The sequence below is a fragment of the Humulus lupulus genome, chromosome X, assembly GCF_963169125.1.
Source record: "Humulus lupulus chromosome X, drHumLupu1.1, whole genome shotgun sequence".
Taxonomy (NCBI): domain Eukaryota; kingdom Viridiplantae; phylum Streptophyta; class Magnoliopsida; order Rosales; family Cannabaceae; genus Humulus; species Humulus lupulus.
Window position 1 is genome coordinate 212,851,791 of NC_084802.1, and position 22,597 is coordinate 212,874,387.

At 35.4% G+C, this 22,597-nt stretch overlaps 3 protein-coding genes across 3 annotated transcripts; 1 reads left to right on the plus strand and 2 right to left on the minus strand.

Moving 5' to 3' along the window:
* Nucleotides 1-850: 850 nt before the first annotated feature.
* On the minus strand, nt 851-3,900 carry LOC133803153 (lysine-specific histone demethylase 1 homolog 1). The gene has a single exon (XM_062241117.1). The coding sequence runs from the start codon at nt 3,829-3,831 to the stop codon at nt 1,405-1,407; it is 2,427 nt and encodes an 808-aa protein (XP_062097101.1). The 5' UTR covers nt 3,832-3,900; the 3' UTR covers nt 851-1,404.
* Nucleotides 3,901-14,493: 10,593 nt separating this feature from the next.
* Nucleotides 14,494-16,472, plus strand: LOC133803212 (uncharacterized). Its single transcript, XM_062241186.1, has 2 exons — nt 14,494-14,806; nt 15,946-16,472. The coding sequence occupies exons 1-2, from the start codon at nt 14,694-14,696 to the stop codon at nt 16,151-16,153; spliced, it is 321 nt and encodes a 106-aa protein (XP_062097170.1). The 5' UTR covers nt 14,494-14,693; the 3' UTR covers nt 16,154-16,472.
* A 255-nt stretch (nt 16,473-16,727) lies between these two features.
* Nucleotides 16,728-22,285, minus strand: LOC133803211 (lysine histidine transporter-like 8). The gene is made up of 5 exons (XM_062241185.1): nt 21,686-22,285; nt 20,721-20,854; nt 17,954-18,384; nt 17,537-17,668; nt 16,728-17,435 (listed from the first exon to the last, which is right to left on the minus strand). The coding sequence occupies exons 1-5, from the start codon at nt 22,120-22,122 to the stop codon at nt 16,944-16,946; spliced, it is 1,626 nt and encodes a 541-aa protein (XP_062097169.1). The 5' UTR covers nt 22,123-22,285; the 3' UTR covers nt 16,728-16,943.
* Between the last annotated feature and the right edge of the window lie 312 nt (nt 22,286-22,597).

Sequence of the window (22,597 nt, forward strand, 5' to 3'; positions counted from 1 at the left end):
AACTAATTGTTGCACGTGTGTTTGTTTCAATATTTACGCATGCGTGTAACAAATATTTGAATATCGATTTCGATATCTTAAATTATTCGAAATTTCTTGAAAATTTACTACATTATACATTTTCATGTAAAAAAAAATTGTAACTTATCAATGTATCAAAAATACTAAAAGTAGCTATATGTAGGGATTACAAACAATCGCTACTATAGTAGTACCCATTTATAAAATTTAGAATTTTGAATCTGTTAGAATTTTAAAAGCATATTTTCTACCATCTTTTTCTACTCGTTTCTCTTATAATTTTTTGGTATTTTTTTTGGTAAAATCTAAATTCCAAACAATTTATTAGGGAATCCACTAACAACAAAAGCACACAGTTCAATTCACATTGATTGTTAAATGGCTAACATAACATAAGAGTTTTGTAAGAACATCTCCACTGCGGGCTACGATACTAATTTTGGGGAAAATGCAAAATATAATATTTTTTTAATTAATATAACTTTAACTAAAAATAAAAAAAGAAAAACAAAGCAACGTTATCAAAAAATAAAGTTAAGATTGAATATATATTATTTTGTTGATTTTGAGACCCCGTTAATATAAGCAACACTACATTAATATAAGGAACACTTTTGGCACCGCCATTGCATACTCCAAGTCATCCATTTGTCCATTTTGCTATTGTTGTAATATACTGCTTGACCAATATGAATAAGAGAGTGATTTTGCTTATGAAAACCTCTAAAAGCTATGTGTAATAACTTTATATTTTAATAAGCCAATTTCAAAATTCTATCAATTGATTCTCTTTTCACATCTGGGCAAAAAAAGAAAAAACTTCCTCCCATAATCACAGCAAAATCAATAGTTTTGTATTGGAGGCAAAAAACATTGGGAATTTTCTACACGTCTTCTGTAATAGTTCTAAAGTTCCAAGTAGTCTGATTCATCTCAAATCCAACTTTCTCCAAACTTTTGGGTTAATTTAAAATTTGGACAAATTTGTTATCACGACTCATAATTAGAGGGATCATCCAGAATTGTAACCAGAGCACCAAAACTTGCTACAATGATGCAAAAGTAAAAGGAAAAAACTAATTAGCATGTAATGAATAACAAATTTCTTAAGGCAACTAAAATGATGAATGTACAAACTAAAATGATAAATGTACAAAATTCTTAATGAACACCGAATGCAGCTCTAGGAATAGGAGAGGCACAGAGCCTTTTGATGCCATGTAGAAGAAGAAAAAATCGGCTTCATCATGCCCTCGTCATTGATTGGCCACCATAAAAATCTTCCATATGCATAAATTAGGTACTTGTTCAATCCTTCCAGCCAGTCAAAATTAGCCTTACTAAGTTAGCCACTTACTAATCTCGACACCACATATCGAAGCTTTAACTAGCAGGCATATCATTGGATTGGACATGATTTTCTCCATTTTGGTTGGATCTAGCCAATCTTATGCAGGTAATGAGAGAACTAGCAGCATCAGATAAGCCTTTTCTTCCAACCAAACTCACTCCAAATTGTTGACTCAACATTCTCATCCTGTTCATGTCCCCATCAACTCCACCGAGTTCCATGGCATGCCTTCTCGAAATTAAAGCATAGAGACAGAAGCAAACAAGTTCGAACTTTTCTATTTCAATTTTTACCCTCAGCAAGGAGTTGGAATCAAGATCATTTGAATCAGGATCAAATAACATAGAGAAGTTGCCAAAACTTAAATCAGGGGCGTCAAACAATTTGTTCAAGTTATCCTCTTCTTCAGTAACATCATTTAACTTGTTAGGTGAACTTAATGACCTTCTTTTGGCTACTCTAAAAATGTTTGCAGCCTCTCTCATCCCGCTGAGAAAAGCTCCATGCATTGTTGCTGGATACTGCTTGTTAGTTGCCTCTCCCGCAAAGAAGACTCTCCCATCACCAGTACTCTCTGCAAGTATATCATAATCATCCCCAGAAGAACCAACAGCAACATAGGAGTATGAACCATAGGTGAAATTATCTTTGCCCCAGCGAGTGCAGACTGCCTGAATAGGGTCAGGAACAGCTATCCCTTTCGGATTAAAAATGCCCTTTAATGTATTTAACACCCTTCTCACGGACTCCACAGGGGACATCAGCTCGAACCTAATAGCAGCATCTCCTGCCACAAGAGCAACCAACAGCGCACCTCCAGACACTGAAGAATAGCTATAGAACAGAAAAAATTCACCTCTCATGCTTGGATCTTTAGACAAATGTCCAAAAGTATCAATATCTCCACCCCAAAAGTTGTAAGGAAACAATATGGCAACCTTATTGAGTAAACCAAATCCTAATCTCTGAATGGCATCTCTCTTTCGTTGTGGAAGTTCAGGGACAAATTCGATTGAACCCTTCTTTAAAACACCTAAAGGCACTGTGCAGAGAACCATGTCACCACGAAACTCCTGCCCACCAGCATAAACCAACACCCCATCAGATCCATATCTAATACTCTCGACAGTCCTATTATAGAAAATAGGGAGGTCCTCCGCCAAGGCCCTTATAAAGGTCTCATTCCCTCCGGGAATGAAACAATGATCACCCCCCATCTCGTACGGATCATCCTGATCCCAATAAGCCATTGACAAATTCGACATCAAAGAAGCATTTGCATACTCCAAGTTGGCAAGGTGCCAATCTAAAAGCATTCTCTCTTCTGGGTCTTCCGCAACACCATAAACTTTCCGGAAAGCTTCCAATACAGTCCCTAATGCAACATCTACAGATTTGACTTCCTCTATCATTGCTTGCCTAAGCTTACAGACTCTATCTAACAACTTGTTAAAAGACGCCTCTACTCTAGAATCAATCTCAGAGTCTACTGCTTCCCCGTCTGGTAAATAAAGTGGGCAAACATCTCTTACCTTGTGAAGGGGTAAACCCAATTGCCTAGCTAGAACCCCAAGAGGGTTACCATTTATTCCGGTGAGGACACTTCCACCAAGATCAGCAGCTGCCTCAGCTCCATCGCCCTCCATCTTCTTCGTCTTCACACGACCTCCAGGCCTTGCCCTACCTTCCAAGACCACGACTTTGAACCCCAAGAACACCAATTGCCTCGCCGCTATCAAACCCGCCAAGCCCGCCCCAACAATCACGACATTACCCCTCTCAACTCCATCAAAGGACCTCAATTTCGGTTCTTTTATCGCCGGTCCAACCCCAAAATTGATGTAGCCATGCTCCACGAGAAAGTTGTAAGCCGAGTCCACCAAACCCTTGTGCTCGGACCGAATGGACTCCAGCGCATGGTCACGCGTCAACCAGACGGACACGTTGGACCTCCACCGCGCAAGAATGTGGTTACGCACGACAATATAGTTAGCTTGCTCGGCTCCGCCGACGGTGGGCACCACGTTCGCCTCGATCTCCTCCTCAGTAAGCGAGTCAACCGGGAAGCCCACAGAAACTGCAATTCTTGATTCGATATCGACCTCCTTAGCGAGTCCAGCCCGACGATTCTTGGCCACCGATGGATTGCCATTGAGTTCGGTAAAGAACTTCTTTCTACGGCGGCGTTTCCTGGTCGGAAGACTTGGCTCGGCCGGACCAGGTTCAGGTGGGTCGACAAGATTTTGTGTCTGTTCATCAATGGTGTCTTCAGGAACAGGTTCGGAGGAATCTTCGAGAGAATCCGAAATGAGGGTGTCAATCGTGATTTGAGGAGCCGTAGAGTCGTCAGGCGGGGTTGGAGAGAGAGTGGCATCAGACTCCGGCAACGAGTAATCGGAGACGAGGTCGTTAGGGTTACAATCAGAGGGTTCTTGGGGAGGAGTGTCCGATGCCTCCATTTTTTGTTGTTCTTTTCTTTCACGCTTCCGATGGAGACGGAGTCTTACTTCAGCCAACTCTGGGGCTTCCCAGCACCAAAATGGGCCCTCGTGGGCCTAAATGAATTAATAACATGATTAATTTCACAAAATTATTTGATTTTCTCATTATCAATTTGGAATTAATAATTATACTATTTTGTATAATTTATTATTAAAGCACATCATTGGCCTCTCAAACAAAAGAAAATATGATAAAAACTAAGTTAGTTTCTATATTAATGGACAAAAAATAAATGCCACAAAATATTAGTGAGTTTTGAAAAAAAAAGTTTAAACTTTGAAAATTTTATAAACTATAAAAATTTGATTAACGTATTTTTACACAAAACTATTTCTCTCTATCCCGTCTCTCCTCTCCCCCTCACAACATCTCTCTTCCATTTCTCATTTCTCCATCTCTCCTCCTCCTCTTGGTTCCTTCTTCTCAATCCTCTATCGACAATGCAGCTCCATCCCACTAACGGCAACAACGCTGCCTTCTAGTTCTACTTCTTCTTCTCCTTTGTTTTCAAATATGTATGATTTTTTAGATATTTACGGCAAAAGTAACAAAGTTATTATGTTTGTAGTACTTAAGTACCCAAATTATTTTTTGGCGGCAAAAGTACATTGCATCTATGTTTTTGTGCAGTTTGGTACATCCGTTTATTTTGTCGTTAAGTATATTTACAACACGTAGGCAAAAATATCAAATTAAATGAATATTTGAGGCAAAAGTACTCAATTTACGAGATATTTGTAGCGCATAAAAAAATTAGTCACGCTACAACAACCTGTTTTGAACCTAGTTTTTGGTACTGCAGATTATTCAGAATTTTTTGAAAATTTGCAGGATGTTCTAAATAACTACAATGTATACGTTCATAAAAAAGAAATTCGTCGAAAATACTTCTCAGGCCAAAAAGACCAAGAGGGTGCACTGGTGTGCCCCTTTTTGGGGGTGCGCCGGAGAATTCCCCAATAACATTAATATAATGAACTATTATCTTAGTTAATTCTTCGATCTATATATATATATATCTTCTATATAAAAATATGTAGATAATTGAAATTATTGGTTTTAACGCTTTGTTTTGTTAACTTTAACAGAATATTCTAAATATTTAATGAAATAGACCTTTAAAACTAATTAAAAATAGATATTTATTAATTATATTAATTTAAATTCAAATATTATAATATAAATTTAAATTCAAATATTATAAAATATCATCATTATAATAATAAATGATACAATTGTTATCCCTGTTTTTCCACCTATAACTCGTGGCATGACCTAATGGGTCTGTGGGCCCTCTAAAGGAGGTCCGGGCCCATCCTGAGCCCAATGAGCAAGGAAGGAAGAAACCCTGATACCCTAAGCACCATCGAGCACAATAATGTTCAATGGGCGCAAGCGTAACAAAGGAACCGGGACTGAGATGCAGGCCCAACTCACCTCCCCAGTCCCAACCAACCTACATCCTCCGGGATGCCAATTAAGGTGGCAGACTAACTAGTCGATGGAAATAGACCATATCAAGAATCCAAGAGAGATATTCAATGTCACAATGTCCGTCTTGGAAAATGAACCTGAGTCTTGCTGAATGAACCAAGACTGTAACGCCTTGGATAGCCAAGACCGCTACACTGTGTACTTATAAAGGTGCAAGACTTGCTAATCAAGTCATTATTTTAAAAACATGTCATTAAACATGTAAGTGCTAGGGATAAAAAGGTTTTGGTCTCAAAAGACTCATTTTATATAATTAAATTGTTATGTTCATGGGATCCCAAAAGGAACAGTGTTTAAAGTAAATTTACAGAATCCCATAGGTACATGAGTAATCATTAGCCATACTAAGGCAAAATAGACAGTCTTTGGATCTCGCGTCCCTGCCTAAATCTTAACCGTGGTGGCTGAGCAACTAGCCATGTACATTCCACTCGCTGAGCTCTCTAATCAAGGTTGATCCAACTTGCCTTTGCCTTTGCCTTTACCTGCACCACGTAGCACCCGTGAGCCAAGGCCTAGCAAGAAAACATCATATACAACACAATCAATGATATCAGACAGTTAAATCATCAAGCATGATCTTTCATCACATAATTCACAATAGACATTCATCACATAAGCTCAGATTCTAGATGCAATCAATTATTTATATCATTCACATCGCATAATGTTCAGGGCCGACGACTTAGGCCGTACCCTCTATTTATCCCACTGACTCCGGTCCGCTTAAACCGAGCTCAGTGCATAATAAGATGTCATCGGCTACCAGTGGCCGAGCCGCGCCCTGTGCGCTAGTGAAACCCTTGGCACCCTTAGGCCGTTGGTTCACTAAATGGCTTGCATGGCATAATACCATCATTTCAAGCCTTTACAATAGGGAACCCTTAGTCCCGTCACATATATTCAACCAGGTGCAGTTTTCTTACCTTTAATCTTTACAGTTATTGAATTACGAGCAACGCCCCTCAAGCACGATCCGTTCCCGAGCCTAAGTCTTTATCACCTAGTCACAACCAAAGTATAGGGTTCTATTAATATTCAAATATAGGTTTCCGGTTACAAAACTAACTCCCGGGAATCCGAATTCCACCAAGCACGATGGTGAAACCAATCCCGAGCATACTAGACCACATTCCCATGCCTAAAATCCTCAAAAGTTTATGTGCACAACTAAGGGCTGCGACCCTTGAAGCTTAGCCGCGGCCCTAGCCTCAAAATAGAACCAAGGCCATCCTGGACAAAGACACGCGCCGTGGCCCTTGCTTTGGGCGCCGCGGCGCCCACCCTTGGCCGAGCCTCCTTGGCCTTTCTTCATCCTAGGGCCGCAATGCTCTAGAGCAGAGCCGCGGCCCTTCCCTTCGTGCCCAGAAAACCCACCATTTTAAAGCTCAAAAACTCAACCAAAACCACACCTAAGCTCCCTACTTCAACACCCAATATCACCAAAGCTTACAAACCAACTTAAGCCACACAATTCAACAGAAAATCCAGCCCAACACACATTAGAATCCTCTTTTTAATCTCTGAAACCCAAGAACATAAACACCCAAAGCTAATCAGTCAAGAACCCAAATTCAAACCTCTAATTCATGGAGTAAAGCTTACCTTAATAACAGAACCTTCCCTCTATCCAAAGTCCAGCTGATTCCCAATGATTTTCCCAGCTCAATTCCACCTTAAACAACAATTGGACAGCACCTCAATAACAAATTGATACACAAAGTTAAACTTCAGAAGAAAAAAAAACACATGGATTAACCCTTACCTTAGTCTTGATTTAGTCCTGGATTGTTCACTGAGCTAAGCCTCAAAATTACCCCTGAATTCCTCTGAGTTCCCAGAATTCTACAGCTTCAATTCCTCAAGAATTTTCCTCTGTTTTCCCCTTGAGTGTTCCTTGAGAGAAAAGTCTAAACTAAGGAAAGAAAATAAGGTCGGTTTATATTTCTTCCAAGGGTTTCCTTATGTTTGTCTTATCCACTAAGTTAATTCCCAAAGCTCGGGGTGTCGGAACCGTCCCCGATGGCAAAATGGTAAAATCCCCCAATATTCCCGCCTAGACATCCTAACCTCAAATATATCTCCATATATTTATTTTCATAACCCAATAGTCTAAATAACTACTTGTACGCCCTGATTTTCCACGGGCTATTAGCGAGCTGAGAGATAGCCTAATTATATCAGCCATGTGGATACCACATGACCGGGGCTGCTGTCGTCAGGTCCTACCTCTTTAGCTCGAGGTAACCAAAGGTTCACCAAGATTATTTAAGGGCCGAGTCAGGAAAATAAAGACCGCAGGTCAGGAAGGTGTCCAGCTCGGGGCACGAGTTGGAGGTGGAAGTCGTGACTCCTTATAAAGTCAACCACACAATGTAAACGTGCATATATTAGACATCACGTGCCTGATATATCCCTGAATTCTCGGACACGCAGCATGAACGTGTGTATTCAGGCACGCACAACTGGGTTGGGCCGTGCGGTCCATTATCCCCCTTACCTGTTGATTAGACCACACTTCATTTGTCAGGTTTTAGGAATTAATCATGAATGTCACAGAAGTGACATGATGGGTAAGAAGGTCACGGGATGACCCCCCTTACCAACTCCCAGGTGCCCTCTCCTATAAATATGGAGACCCTGGGAGTTGCAAAGGGCTGGATTCTATTACATAACAAAATACCCTGTAAAAAATACCAGAAATACAGCAATAATATTGGCTGGTGGAGTAGAAGGATTTTAACATTTGAACCACCTAAAAAACGTAGTTGTGTCTTCAGTCCATTTTAAAGATCATCTATCTGTTTCGGTTCATTATTAAGCACTAATCTCTTCCTCTTATTTTCTTAATTACATGTTGGCGAAGAACCGTGTCAACACTACCCTATACCTAAAATACCCCTGACTTGTCCAAAGTCATATTTTAAGTCTCGTTGTGACTTTTCCCGCTATCTGACCCTAGGATCGTCTCGAGTCGTGCTCTGCGGACCTGCCCACATAATAATGTGGTTCTTACATATATCACATGTTATTTCATATTATCGTAAAAACATTACTAAACATATAATTACACATTTAAATCACAATTAATCCAGTAATGCCCTCCTGGCACACTAATCAAGGCCTTTAAGCCTCATTAGCGAATTTGGGGTCGTTACAAAGACTTTGGTAAATAAACCAGAACATTAGTAAACGAACTTGGACCATACGTTCGGACAGGGTAAACCTGATCTTCCCTGATGCTGGCACGTCCCCGAGAAATCCGGAAGTTGGTCTCCTTAACTAACCTGTAGAAAAGGGTACACACGGAACGTACACTGTTCCTAGGAAACAGTACTGCAACTACTCTGACAGATCTTGTCCCTTGGATCCCCTTAGAAGCCCACGCTGACCAGTCCGAGCTAACGTATAATGGGCAGCTGTAAGGCTAGGCCACTCCTGAGCCGACCCAATGGTACCTGATTAACTATATTTTATTATGTAACATTCTTTGTATTATGATTCCATTAGCGAGCAAACTGTGATTACATCCCTATTGGGCCCGGATTAGTCCTGCCCAAGCCCGCTACGCTTGACTACCTATAAATAGGGCCAGTTGTGCACCGTAGTGGGGATCCCATATTTTCTCTTGTATGCAATCACTCTGCTAAAACTTGTAGAAAACATCATTGTCAAAAGCTCTCTAAAGTCTAATACTATTGACTCGTGGACTAAGGCTCATTAACGCCCCAACCACGCAAAACTCAGATTGCTCATCTCTAATTCTTTCTCTTCAGCTCTTATTTCTTAATATATTTATAGTTTCCAAAAAACTCGGTAAACAACAATAATACTAGATATTTAATAATTATATTAATATAAATTTAAATGTTATAAAATATTATTATGATAATAATAAATAATCCTAATTTTTTACTATGAATTCAGATATTATAATATTTTCAAAATATTGCACTTTTATATCTAATTTTTTTTTTATTGCGGTAAATATACTCAATATTTTTAAAATATTTCACTTTTATACCTATTTTTAAAAATTATTTTGAGGAATAATAAGAAAGTGAAAGAAAAATATAAGATTTTAATTATTTTTTAAATTTTAAATTATTTTGAAAGTGAAAATAATTTAAAATTTTAAAAATAACTAGAATCCTATCTTTTTCCTAAACTTTCTTATTATTTATCAAAATAATAAAAAATAGGTATAAAAATGCAACATTTTAAAAACATTAAGTATATTTATCACAAAAAAAAAATTGTATAAAAGTGCAACTTTCTAAATACATTAAGTATATTTACTGCAAAAAAAAATAATTGGGTATAAAAGTGCAACTTTTTAAAAATGTTGGGTGTTTTAGCTGCCATTTACTTTTTATTATAAAATAAAATGGGATATTTGCGGCATAAATACTCAATGTTTTACACTTGTTATAGTTAAATACCTAATCTTTTATTTTTACGGCAAAATTACTCAACGTTCAATATATGTTAAAGATAAATACCTAATCTTTTTTCTTTGTGGCAAAATTACCTAAAATTGCTAAAACGTTACTTTTGTCAGTACCTCCTGTGTTGGAAATATTAAGCATATTAACTAAGCAGACATTTTTCACTATGCAATTGGTCTATTTCATATTTATTTATTTTTAAATATTTTAAATTAGAAAAATGAATTAAAAAGACATTTTAAATTAATACAATTTTAAAAAATACATATTTTGATAACAAAAATACATGAATTACAGAGTGATACATATCTGTTGAGTTAACACTGAACAGCTCCAACCACTACTACAAAAAGGTCATTTGCGTCAGTTTCTAACTGCCACAATTGAGTTTTTGTGTCAGTTTTATATGTGACGCGGAATCTCATGACGCAAACCAGGCTAGCATTTGCGTCAGTGTGACACTGACACAACTTGGCATCTGTGGCAGTGCCCCACTAACGCAAACGTTTGTGATAATTGGGCACTGAAGTAAATGCTATATTAAAAAAATAAAAATAAAAAACGCTATGAACACCGACCAGTGTACCCAGCCCGCAGCCACCCCATGCGACCCCAGCCCCCTTGTACCTAGTCCCCAGTGTAATGCCTTGGTTACTCCAAGACCGTTACTGTGAACTTTAAACCGTGCTTTACTCACTAAACGAGTCATTTGGTTATAAACGTGCATCTAGGTGTCATTAAAAGGCTAAGGTTAAAAATCTCGATAAAAAGGAAATGATATATTTTATTTAAAACATAAAACTGTACATGGGCCCTTAAAAATTGTTTACAAGTTGTTTACAATCCAAAACGGTCATTACAGTGTAAAAATTACAACCCGCTAACCTAAGCGGCAAAAATAGGGTTAACCCCTAGTTCCTCTGAGAAACACCTTGGTTGTGGTGGTCAAGCGGCCGCATATGTATACATCGCCACCTAAGCTCTCCACTCAAGGCTGGGTGAGCTTTTCTTTCCCTTTACCTGCACCACATAGCACCTGTGAGCCAAGGCTCAGCAAGAAAACTCATTACTGCTTGTATACAATATCAAATGATGATTATGATAATCATATTGGGCTTGTAGCCCAAATTAGATAATATCGAGATTCTAATAATCATACTGGGGCGTGTACCCCTAATCAGATGGTATCGAGATTCTAATAATCATGCTGGGGCGTGTAGCCCTAATCAGATAAGTGACTGATGAGTAAATCACAAACTTAGACCAGATAAGTGACTGATGAGTAAGTCACGAACTTGGGCTCCGCACCCTTAGCAATGTGACGATGCAGTCACCTGAGCCTTTCGGCTCTAACTCTAAGTAACTAGCCTTTAGACTAGACAAGTATCGAGATTCTAATAATCATGCTGGGGCGTGTAGCCCTAATCAGATAAGTGACTGATGAGTAAATCACAAACTTAGACCAGATAAGTGACTTTGGATAAGTGACTGATGAGTAAGTCACGAACTTGGGCTCCGCACCCTTAACCATGTGACGATGCAGTCACCTGAGCCTTTCGGCTCTGACTCTAAGTAACTAGCCTTTAGACTAGACAAGTGCTTTTGTTTTTCATCGAACTTAAGGTAAATCAAGCATTTCATGCTTATGACGATAATGCTTATGTCGATTAGATCTAATCTTTTCGGCTTGCGTTAAACACGCTAATATCGTTCTTGACTCACAAGTCAATACCATACGACTAGTGCTCAGTACTAATGCCGAACTTAACTAATAAGTCACAGCATCACAATCAATACTGACATCATTGTCGTTTCTGACTAATAAGTCAGTATCATTCACAAATAAGCAAGACTGCTAAGCATTTAATACGCAATCAATTTCCACATATATAGCACTCACCATGTCTCATTAATAACCATGCATGTCACATACTGGGTGCAGTTTTCTTACCTCTGGTTTGAGCGTGAAACGAGTTAAAAACGACCATTGAGAACGATCGATCATTTGATCCCTTAACGGTCACCTAGTCATAACCAAATATGGAACTCCATCAATGAAATCAATAATAAAAGGTTCATGATCTAAAACCTCACTCTCGGGACCTCGAATCGTACTAAGACTGTTAGTAGATTCGATCCCGAGCCTTAGGAATTGAAACCCCGAGCCAAAAACCCTAAAAAGTACCAAAAATAGTACCCTGGAAAAAAACAGGGTAGCGCTACAACACTGCCCCCTTGGCGCCATGGCGCTACAAGCAGGGCTGACATGCCTTGGACAGCGTTGTAGCGCTAGAACCAGGGTGATTCAACCCTGGTTTTTTCTCCCTTCGATTTCTCCAATTTCCAAACTTCAAGAAGTGATTCCAAACCTCAACCAAACTCACAAATGAACCCAAAAACCCATTCTACAAGTCCTTGGCATCAAAACCCAATCAAACTTTGCCAAAAACTTCAATGAATTCTCAACTATCCAAACCAAAAATCCCAACTGAAAATCAATGAAAAACAGAGCAAGACTAGAGTTTTCATGGTTGAATTCTTACCTCAAGCTCAAGATTAAACCCTCTTCAATGGTAAAACACAATCCTAGACCCTCAAGGCTTGACTCCCTAACTTGAATCCTCAACTGTGGCTTCAAAAATTCAAAGGAAGAAAAAGGAGAATGGTGATCGTGAGATGAAGAGGAAGAGACTCTATTTTTGCTTAAGCTTTCTACAACTTTCTAGTTTGATATAACCCTTGGTCAAATGACCAAAATGGCCATAGGTTAAGTAAAATCCTTTCAAGGCTAGCAAGGGCAAAATCGTCTTTTCCCACCTATCTCGTTAATTATAATTAACGTCCTCCAATTTCCGTTATTCTCAATAATCTCAAATGCTAATACATCATATCTCATTACCCTTTAATTCCCGGTAATGTACTAATCATCAAATTACCCCGAGACTCACCCCGAGCCTCGAAATTAACCCCGTTATGACCAAACCGCTAACTTGCATTCAAAGATCGTCTCATTCCGAATAACTCGAACAAATCCACCTTATAATGTGGCCTCATCAATAATTCACCAACATGCATGAAAATATACAAATATGCCATCAACGGGCCAAATTACCAAAATACCCTTATAATGAAAAGTGGACCCACATGCATGCATTTATCATCATATAATAATATAATTCACATAATCATGCATATAATCATTTAATGACATAATAAATAAATCATGGCCCTCCCAGCCTTCTAATTCGACCATTAAACCTCATTGGGGATTTTGGGGCATTACTCCCAGCCAGCCACCTCTCAACCCCCGCGACTAGAGCTGTAAATACGGACCGAGCTTTCTAGCACAGCACGAGCACGACACGGCACGAAAAAATATGGGCTTGGGCCAGGCACGACACGAATTGAAATTTGGCACGGGACGGCACGACACGACATGGGCCTGAGCACGGCACGGCACGACAAGCCCGAAGGCACGACATGAAAGCACGAACAAACTAGCCCGAAAACACGACACGATAAAAAGCCCGATATTTTGACATTAATAATGATAATAAATTTTTATTTGTCAATTATCTATAAATTAAAATGATAATAAAAGTCTATTATTTTCCTCAATTTTATATTTTTATAATTATATTAATTTATTTTAAGATTTGTGAGTTAAATTTTTTTGTATTTATTATTAGGTATTCAAATTCTAATAATTATCTTTGATATAATTTTGTACAAAGTATTTTTAAAAAGTATATAAAAATATCTAAAACTATAATTTAAACAAAGAAATATATTTGGATTGGTGGTGAGTCCATTGATTGTTAAAGAGGAGGTGGAGGTTTCAATTTTCCATCCTCACAATTTTTGGCAATAATAAAATGGGCCTAAAAGTGGGCCCAAATTTGGGCCCAAATAAGGAAAGTGGGCCGGCACGACATGGGCCGGGACCATGGAGGAGGATTTTTGTTTTTCAAATAATATAATCTTCAAAATCAGAAATCTATACAAAAAAAAAAAAAACTATGTATAAGGTTCATAAACATATTATATTCATCAATTTAACCTTAAAATTAAAAAAATTAAAAAATCTCACCAAAATGGGTCTAGGAAGTTGGAGGTGCTGCTGGTTCTTGGGAGAAAACCTAAGTTTTGAATTTGGGAGAATGAGGGGCTTGGGGTCGATGGCTGGGATTTAATACTGAGCGCACCGTTTGCATTAGTGGACAACTGACGCTATAGGCGTGTTTGCATCAGTGGGGTACTAACGCAAACACGCCGTTAGCGTCAGTTGCCCACTGACGCAAATAGTGTGTTAACAACGTCAGTTGGCCACTGATGCAAACTTCACCAATTAACAGCGTGATGTAAATGCCCCTGCATTTGTGGCAGTGTTCAACTGCCACAAATGTTGACGTTGACTGACGCGTTTGACTGACACAAAATAAGTATTTTGGTGTAGTGAACAGATGAGGTATTGCAAAAAAAGTAGTGTTTTTAAAAATTTTAGGTATTTTTGACACAAAAAAATGATTAGGTATTTATTTTTAATATATATTAAAAATTGAATATTTTTATAGTAAAAATGAAATATTATGTATTTATAACAAGTGTAAAACACTGGACTGCAAATATCTTAAATAAAATATTTTCGAAGCTAAAACTGAACCGCTGTCACGTCACTGTTAGCTGGTGAACTAAAAAATGAAGAATAAAGGGGAAAGTTAGAGTGTGGGTAGGTGTACGCAAAGAAAGCCAACGCGATACGCAGAAGAACGTTTGATTCTTTTCTTTGTTCGATGAGAGCCCGCGTCTCTGCTTCGTCTTCCTCCTAGATTATCTCATACCCATTTTCAGAAAACACAGGGACGAGGACGATAGCCATGATAACTCGTTCCAATCTTGCAGAGCAGCTAAGAGAGTATCAAATTCGATCCAAACACGACTGGGCTTCCGTCTCCTTCTTCTCTTCCACCTCCAATCTCACTTCTTCAAGGTACCCTTTACCCTTTATCCTCTCAATTTTAATTTGGGTTTTTCCAAATTTTGAAATCTTCTGTATCTGCTTTGTCGAATAGGGATCTAAGTTGCTCATAATCTGATTCGAAACTTGTCATGATAACAGTTTTTGAGAGCTATTGATTGAGCTATGTACTAGAATTGTAGTACCCTTTGATGAATTTTCAATTTTTATTATCGCAAAGTTTAACTTTCAAATCATCGAAGATGGATCATAATAAAAGTCCATGAAATTACGTTTTCACATGTCCTTTTTGTGTTTGTTTATTGTTGTTCATGTGTGTTGGTTAATAGTTAGTAATCTATTAACATGTATTACAATTGTCTTTATATTGACCAATAAGTAGAAAGATTGTAGCTTTTTTGATAGGTATGAGAAAAGTTAAATCAATATTCAGAGAACCAAATTAACCCAATCGAGATATGATAAACTTTCTTGTTTTGGAGATATTAGTGATTTGGTTTGATTAACTAGCTCATAATTAGTTGAATAATCATTTTGATGGAGAAAGACCAACTATAAGTAAGAATTTCCCAATTGATACTCTGCATTATATTTGTTACAATGGAGCTTAGATTTCGTAGTCGTTCTGGTGGAAACACAACACACTTATGGTATACAAAAAATGCTTACTTGTGGGCTGTGACAGGCCATTTATGGGCTCTGTTGCTCTGATGGGATTAGCTCTCTCTCAATAATTTTTGGCACTTTGCATGTTCTTGCTTTCCTCCTCAAACACTTTACCCTTGTTGTTCTTTTTATCAGATGCCTGTTTTTGTATAAATTTATTTAGTCCATTTGTGAAGAAGTGTTTGAATTTTGATATTGGCTGTATTGTGTTTGAGTAGGTAGACATTTATTTATTCATTCATTTGTTTTCCTCCTCATACTCTCGTTCTTTCTGCACTTTGTGTGTGAGATTTAGTAAGCACTTGGGGTTTATTATAATATGAAAATAGTCTAATTGGAACCCTTTTCTTTTCTCCATCTGAAAATTTTGTGCTACTTATTTTATAGTTCTCGTTTTAGTTGTTTTAATATATCTTCTGGATAACACCATTTCATTTCTGATAATGTTCTGAACGTTTTTCTTCTCCCCCAATTTATGAATGCAGGGTAGATGTTGTGATTTTTGTAATATGGGAGCTGGTCATTATAGCTTTCTTGGTTTTTTCAGCTGTTTCTTTATACTATAGGCACTTACGTCTTGCGTTTATCTTGGTTTGCATCACAATGCTTTTGCTTTTGTGCATTAAAATTACAAAGCAAGTGAGATTGGCAAGAAAAAAGAGACGAAGAATGCTTCTTCCCTTGTCTATGTAATACCAGTTGAAGTCACTCACACTACCCCCATTTTGATGTGTAAAGCATGAGAATTCTTGGGTGTTTCACTACCCCTGCACTCCTAGTTCAAACATACAAATGTGTAATCGCGCAGGATCAGTATTAATTCTTTCAGAAGATGCTGATGGCAAAATTTGTTCTTATCATTCAGAACAGTGAAGTGAAATGTTTTTATTGAATGGAAGAACAATATAGTGAGGCAATTAGTTATTTGGTTTTTTTTTTTGGATGAATATATATGTTCTTCAGTTCCCTGTTTGCTATTTATAAAGTGGGCTGAACTTATTTTTCCTTTTAACCTTGTAATCATCTAAAGAGCTCAAATTCCACCCCTCCAGGGAGAACCCAATGTTCTGTGCAAGATTTAGTTTTGAGCAATGCTATTTAGTTCGAAAACGAGCCATGTGTTTAAAAAGTAATAACTTGTCTTTTTTGGACACAAAACGCAATTTAAAAAAAAAAGTCATCTCAGCCCTAGATGGACTCGTCCACAGGCCAGGGAGCTTTCCCTTTAATTGTATCTGTGAGAAGTTGCATTCTGGTATCCAAGTACTTTTGAAAGCAAGCATAATAGTCTATGGTTTATTTATCTGTACACAATTAACGTCAGGTACATACATAGTTTACATTTCAGTATATATCAAGAACATGGGAATGAATCCAATGGGTCTGTCTTGATATATAGCTCAAGGTTTATGTAGAAAACACTTGAAGAAGAAGATTAATTACTATTGCTCTTCTATTTTGCCAAATATTTTCTTCTCATTTGTTACTGAGGCTTAAAAAAGTTAACTTCCATTCCCTTGGTGACAAGGCTCCATACTGCTCCAGTGACAACCGAAATGCTGAGGACCATTCCCAAAACACCCAAAATCCAATTAAGCAACCATATTCTGCTGTACTTTTGGGGTCGCCGAATGAGAATCCACATGAAACTTGGATAAGCCAAGGTGATGGGCAGCGCCACGCCACCAATCAGCCCTGCCAAACTTGCCAAAAATGGAATTGTGATGGCTATGAAAGAGGCTAGGCAGCCAAAGAAAACCCTAAACGCTGAGCGCAACCAACGCGGGCATGGTCTGTTCATGGCGCTAGTGAATCTGAACTCCAAATTGTCAAACACTGGCATTGCATAGATTTGAAAGGAACTTAGGCTGTTAATCACAACCAATACACTTGTCATCCCTATTACTAATTTTGATCCATCCCTTTTGTGGAATTCATACAAAGCGGTTAGCACCCCTTCATTCGAAGCATGTATCTGCCATATTCAATATTCCATATGATTAGTTCTTTGTTTTCATATCCACCAAAATGTTTATTCATTATTTTTTTCTTTCTTAAAAAGAGGTTCTAACTCACCAAGTTCCCATAAGCCCAATATTCAACAATTGCAAGGGGAAACAAGCACATTGCAATGATTAAATATGCAAACTTAACTCCTTTCCACATTGGCAGACGAGATGGTTGCTTATTGTTCGAAGGCATTGTCCCCTAAAAAAACATGACAATAGTCATTAGCAAATAAATTCTCATGTATGCAATAATCTGTGAAAATAGATATTTTGTAATGCCTTTTTTTTTTTTAATAATATTTTGTAAAATGACATTCATGATAGAATTAAAAAAGTATATTTTGTGAAGTGAACAATAGGGTGTTGAGTGTATTAAAAAAGTATATTTACAAAGAATTATCAATGAATATACAATTTTGTGAAGTTATTAGAAAAAAAAACACATATATTTTGTCAAATGCCCCTGTATATGAACAAAACTTACTTGTATTTCAAGAACAAGATTGTGGCCTCTAAAAGCAAAGGCAATAATGCCAAGTGCATTGAGAATTTCGAAAAGCCTAGCCACATCTGATTTGGTATTCTCAAGTGGTTCATAGGACACACCATTGGTTCTGCCTTTGTTTAAAGTGAGTACCCAAATCATGGTTGAGTAGCTTATGGCAGTTATAGCTCCAATCAACGAAACCCCAGCTATTGAATTGAGGTTTGGAAGCTGAGCAATGAGAGTGGCCATGCAAGTAAAAACCAAGTACCATTCTATGGTGGTCAAGTTTTTTACAGTGCATGTTTCATGGCACACGAGCTCAAAAAATATCTTCATGGTGCCCCCTCCGATCATAATTAGGGTTACGCACGTGCCACCAGATAAATACATGATTGGAAAAAGGGTCACTAGTTTTCCAATCTTCTCACCTGTTCATCATCTCAATAATTAGGATTCAAATTTGTAGAAAAATAAGTGTATCTTAGTGTCAAATCCAAAATATTAACTTTATTGTCTTTTTCAAGAATAGTAATAATATTGTGAAAAAAAAAAGTTTATTTGACAACATGGTATTAATAATTTAATTCCCAATAACGACAACAATGCAAAATTATAATTTGACCTTTGTATAGATAAGATTGCTTTTTGTTTTTTTTTTTTTGTTTCTCTTTTCTTATTTTGTTTCTTTATAACATTATCCTTATAGTAATGTTAATACATATTTAGCTAGGACTACTCTACAGTTAAAATCAAGAATTTCCGTTATCTACACACTTATTATATAGATTAGATTAGTACAAATAATGTCCAATGCACATTTACTTATTTTTATTTATAAAATTCATAATTATTTTTATCATATAAATTTCAAATAAACATACAATATTATATATAAAAGAATGACATAAATATATTAAATAAAAAATTAAACCAAAATATTTTTCATTATTTTTTTTAAATATATATAATATGATAAAAAATTTAAATATAAATGATAATTTTTTAAATAAAAATTAAGATTATGTATTATATATTATTATAATAATATTTTATCAAATTTAAATTTATATTAATATAAGTATTAAATATATATATTCTTGTATTAAATATTATTATCATAATAATATTTTATAACATTTATATTTATATTAATATAATTATTAATTATCTAGTCTTATATTATATATTATTATAATAATGATATTTTATAACATTTGGTTTTATATTAATATAGTTATATATGAAATGAAAAATTAAACCAAAATATTGTTTATAATTTTTATATATATAATATGAGTCTTATATTAAATATTAATATAACAATGATTTAAATTTATATTAATATAATTAATAAATATCTATTTTTAGTTAGTTATAAAAATATATTTCGTTAGAATATTCCATTAAAGTAAACAAAATAAATTGTTAAATCAAAAAATTTCATTATCTATACATTTTTTATATAGAAGAGATATACGCATAGACATATATCTCTCCCTTCATAAATATATATAATAATGTATATATTATTCTCAATATATATAAATATTTTCTCAATTTTCTACAATATTTAGAATGAATGTTATTATAATAATTATTTTATTATTTTTATATTTTTGAATTAATTTATATTTTAGTTTGTTTTATAACTTTTGAGTTAATTTGAAATAGAGTATAATTATATATTTTTCATTGTAAAGTATAATTATATTTGACATCTGAGTTTTAGTGATATAAGATTGAGAAGATGATTTATGGTAGTTTGAGGTAAAATGGAAAAAAAAGTGCAGTTTTAGTAATGTAATATTGTGACAAAATAACAAATATTGTGAGTGCTGTGATAAGATTGGTCTTTAGATCTTTAACTTTATCATTATTATTTTCTTTTCACTATTTTCGAAAGTCATGACGCACCCAATATTGTTTTATGTGGATTCTTTACCCTCGTTAATAGCTATACCTATATATCATGTGCACATGAGGACTAGAGTTTCCTAGTTAGCTAGTAAGATACTTTATTGTCTCATAATTTGTAAAATTTGTCCCAACTTTTATAATTAGAAGGATTTATGCTTTTTTTTTTATTTTTATTTTTAGCTTTTTATTTTGACTCATTACTTATTTAGACTAGACTATGTGTTTTGACAAATTATTTTTAAAATTTTATATTTTGTAAAATGGTTTAAATATGCTCATAAATCTGATTTTGATAAACAAAAAATTAAATGTAATAACACAGTTTTTAGGCAGAATAACTATGAATTATTTGTGATTTTAGTTAAAAAAAACTTTGATCAAAATCGGGTTTAGGAGTCTATTTGAACTATTTTAAAAAATACAGAGTCTAAAAAGTAATTTGTTAAAATACAGGATCCAAACAAGTAATTAGTCAAAACACAGGATCTAAAAAAACATAAACCATAATTAGATTGAAATAATATTTTTCTTATTTTTCTAAAATATGTATTATCACAAAGGATATTAACAAATAAATAATTAAAATTTATATTTTAGACTAATACTATAAAACACTCAAGTGATTCAAACACTTGAATACTACACAGGTGACGAACCCATGATTTTATTTTATTGAAGCGAAAATGAAATAATTATATAAATTAGAAGAGACAAATTAAGAAAAATGTGTACACAAGTGAGTTTGAATGTACTAATAAAAAAAATTAGAGACTAGTTTCTCACCCAATTCCAAATAACCCCAAACCAAAGGATCTTATAGCAATATTTTTTTTGTTAAAGTACGTACCAAAAGCTGCCATGGAAAGGCGGAGATATCTACTGTAGCGCATCCCAGAATCGGACTCATGAAGCTGTATCAGTAACCACAACGTGTACAACTGCCACACAAAAGCCACCAATAGACTTATGATTCCCCATGTCCTGCATGAGTTCAGTTCAATATTATCAACTTCTCAATTGTTACTACTTTGTATAGCAATTCACTGCTAAATTTTTTTATATTAATTTTGAATTTAATTTTTTTTTTGCTGTAATTAATGTTGTTTCTAATCTTTAGAAATTAACATATATTCGAAAAATAAAAAAAATTACTATAATATATTTTCATAATAAATATACATTTTTCATCAGGTAATCCTTTCAAAATTTAGAAAAAATCAAAATTTATTTTTAAAAATATTAATTAACAACTATAAATATGTATCATTGATATTAATTTAATGGTTAATATGTAAGTAATCTTCCATGGGTAGTAACCATTAAAGTGCACTCATATTTATATATCCTTGAAAATGGTGTGCCTATTATATACATAAATATTTATAAGAATTTTCTGCATCTCCCTAACCTATGAATGTTTTTTATGTTCCGTATAATTCATTTTTTTTATACAATGACATATATTATAGTTATAATAAGCATTTGGTTAATTTTAAAAGAATTCTGAATAATTTACGTTACTTAAATTAGAGTTCAAACAAGCACGAGTATATGATTTTTTTTATATACATGAAAACATATTATTTAAACTCTAATTTCGACATTGAAATTCATTAGAATTTCTAAAAAATTAGTAGAATGTCAAATATAACTATTACATAAGCTGTTATAAAAATAATAGAGTTATAAAGTACCGAAAACAAAAAACAACCCTACGGTTAAGGAGAAAAATAAGGACCTTAACTAAGAAGCTACCTCTATATATATGTATATATATATATATATATACATATTTATATAAAATGAACTTACCAACCAAGGACAGTGAGAGCAAAGGGGAGAAGTAGTGCCTGAACACCAATTCCAGAGCAGAGAGTGTGAAATGCGGCGTAATAAGCATTACCATTCCTGGACTCCGTAATAGGAAGCCAAGCCTCGTGAGGCTCTAGCTTAGTGAAGTGGCCAACATCTTCCAAATAGCCTTGCACGCTTGCAATGGCCTGCTTGATCACAGGGCTGGCTAGTGGAGTACTAGTGCTGCTACTCATCATCAGACGAGAAAGGAATAATGGACTTTTGGGGACTGTCGATGAGGGAGAGAAATGGACTCTAAGTGGAGGAGCTGAGATCATGGCCGGTGCCATAGGTAGTAGTAGTAGTTCTTGGTGGTCTGCTTTAGGGCTCAGCTTCTCTTCCACCAATTCATGATGATCACGATCAGCAGTACTAGTAGTAGTAGTAGTACCCATAATTTTCTTGTTTTTTTTCTAGCTCTCTAGCTTAATTTGCTCTTGTTATTACTTAACTATACAAATATTATGGGGTTAATTAGCTTTTAAAAGGGTAGTCTTGATACGTGGATGGAATGGTTTTATATAAAAATATATGGTACAAGTAGTAGTAGTAGTTAGATGATGATGAGATATATATAGTAGCAGTAGTAGTAGTTGGATGCTGAGTCGTTTAAGGTGAATTGGGGGACTATTGTCATTAACTGATTGAGAAGCTAGGCCAATAGTGGGGGAGAAGGACATAAAAGTAGGAACCTTTTGACTGATGATCGATCACCAATTGTGGCTGCTATTATGTAACCTAAAAGATCCTAAACACGACAAGACCAGTTTATTGTTGTGCTGTCCTCTTTTTCAGGTCATCCATTCCAGTCTGTTTTTATTTTTTTAATTTCTTTAACTGATTAGATAAAAGATAGCTAGGTAGGTAGAC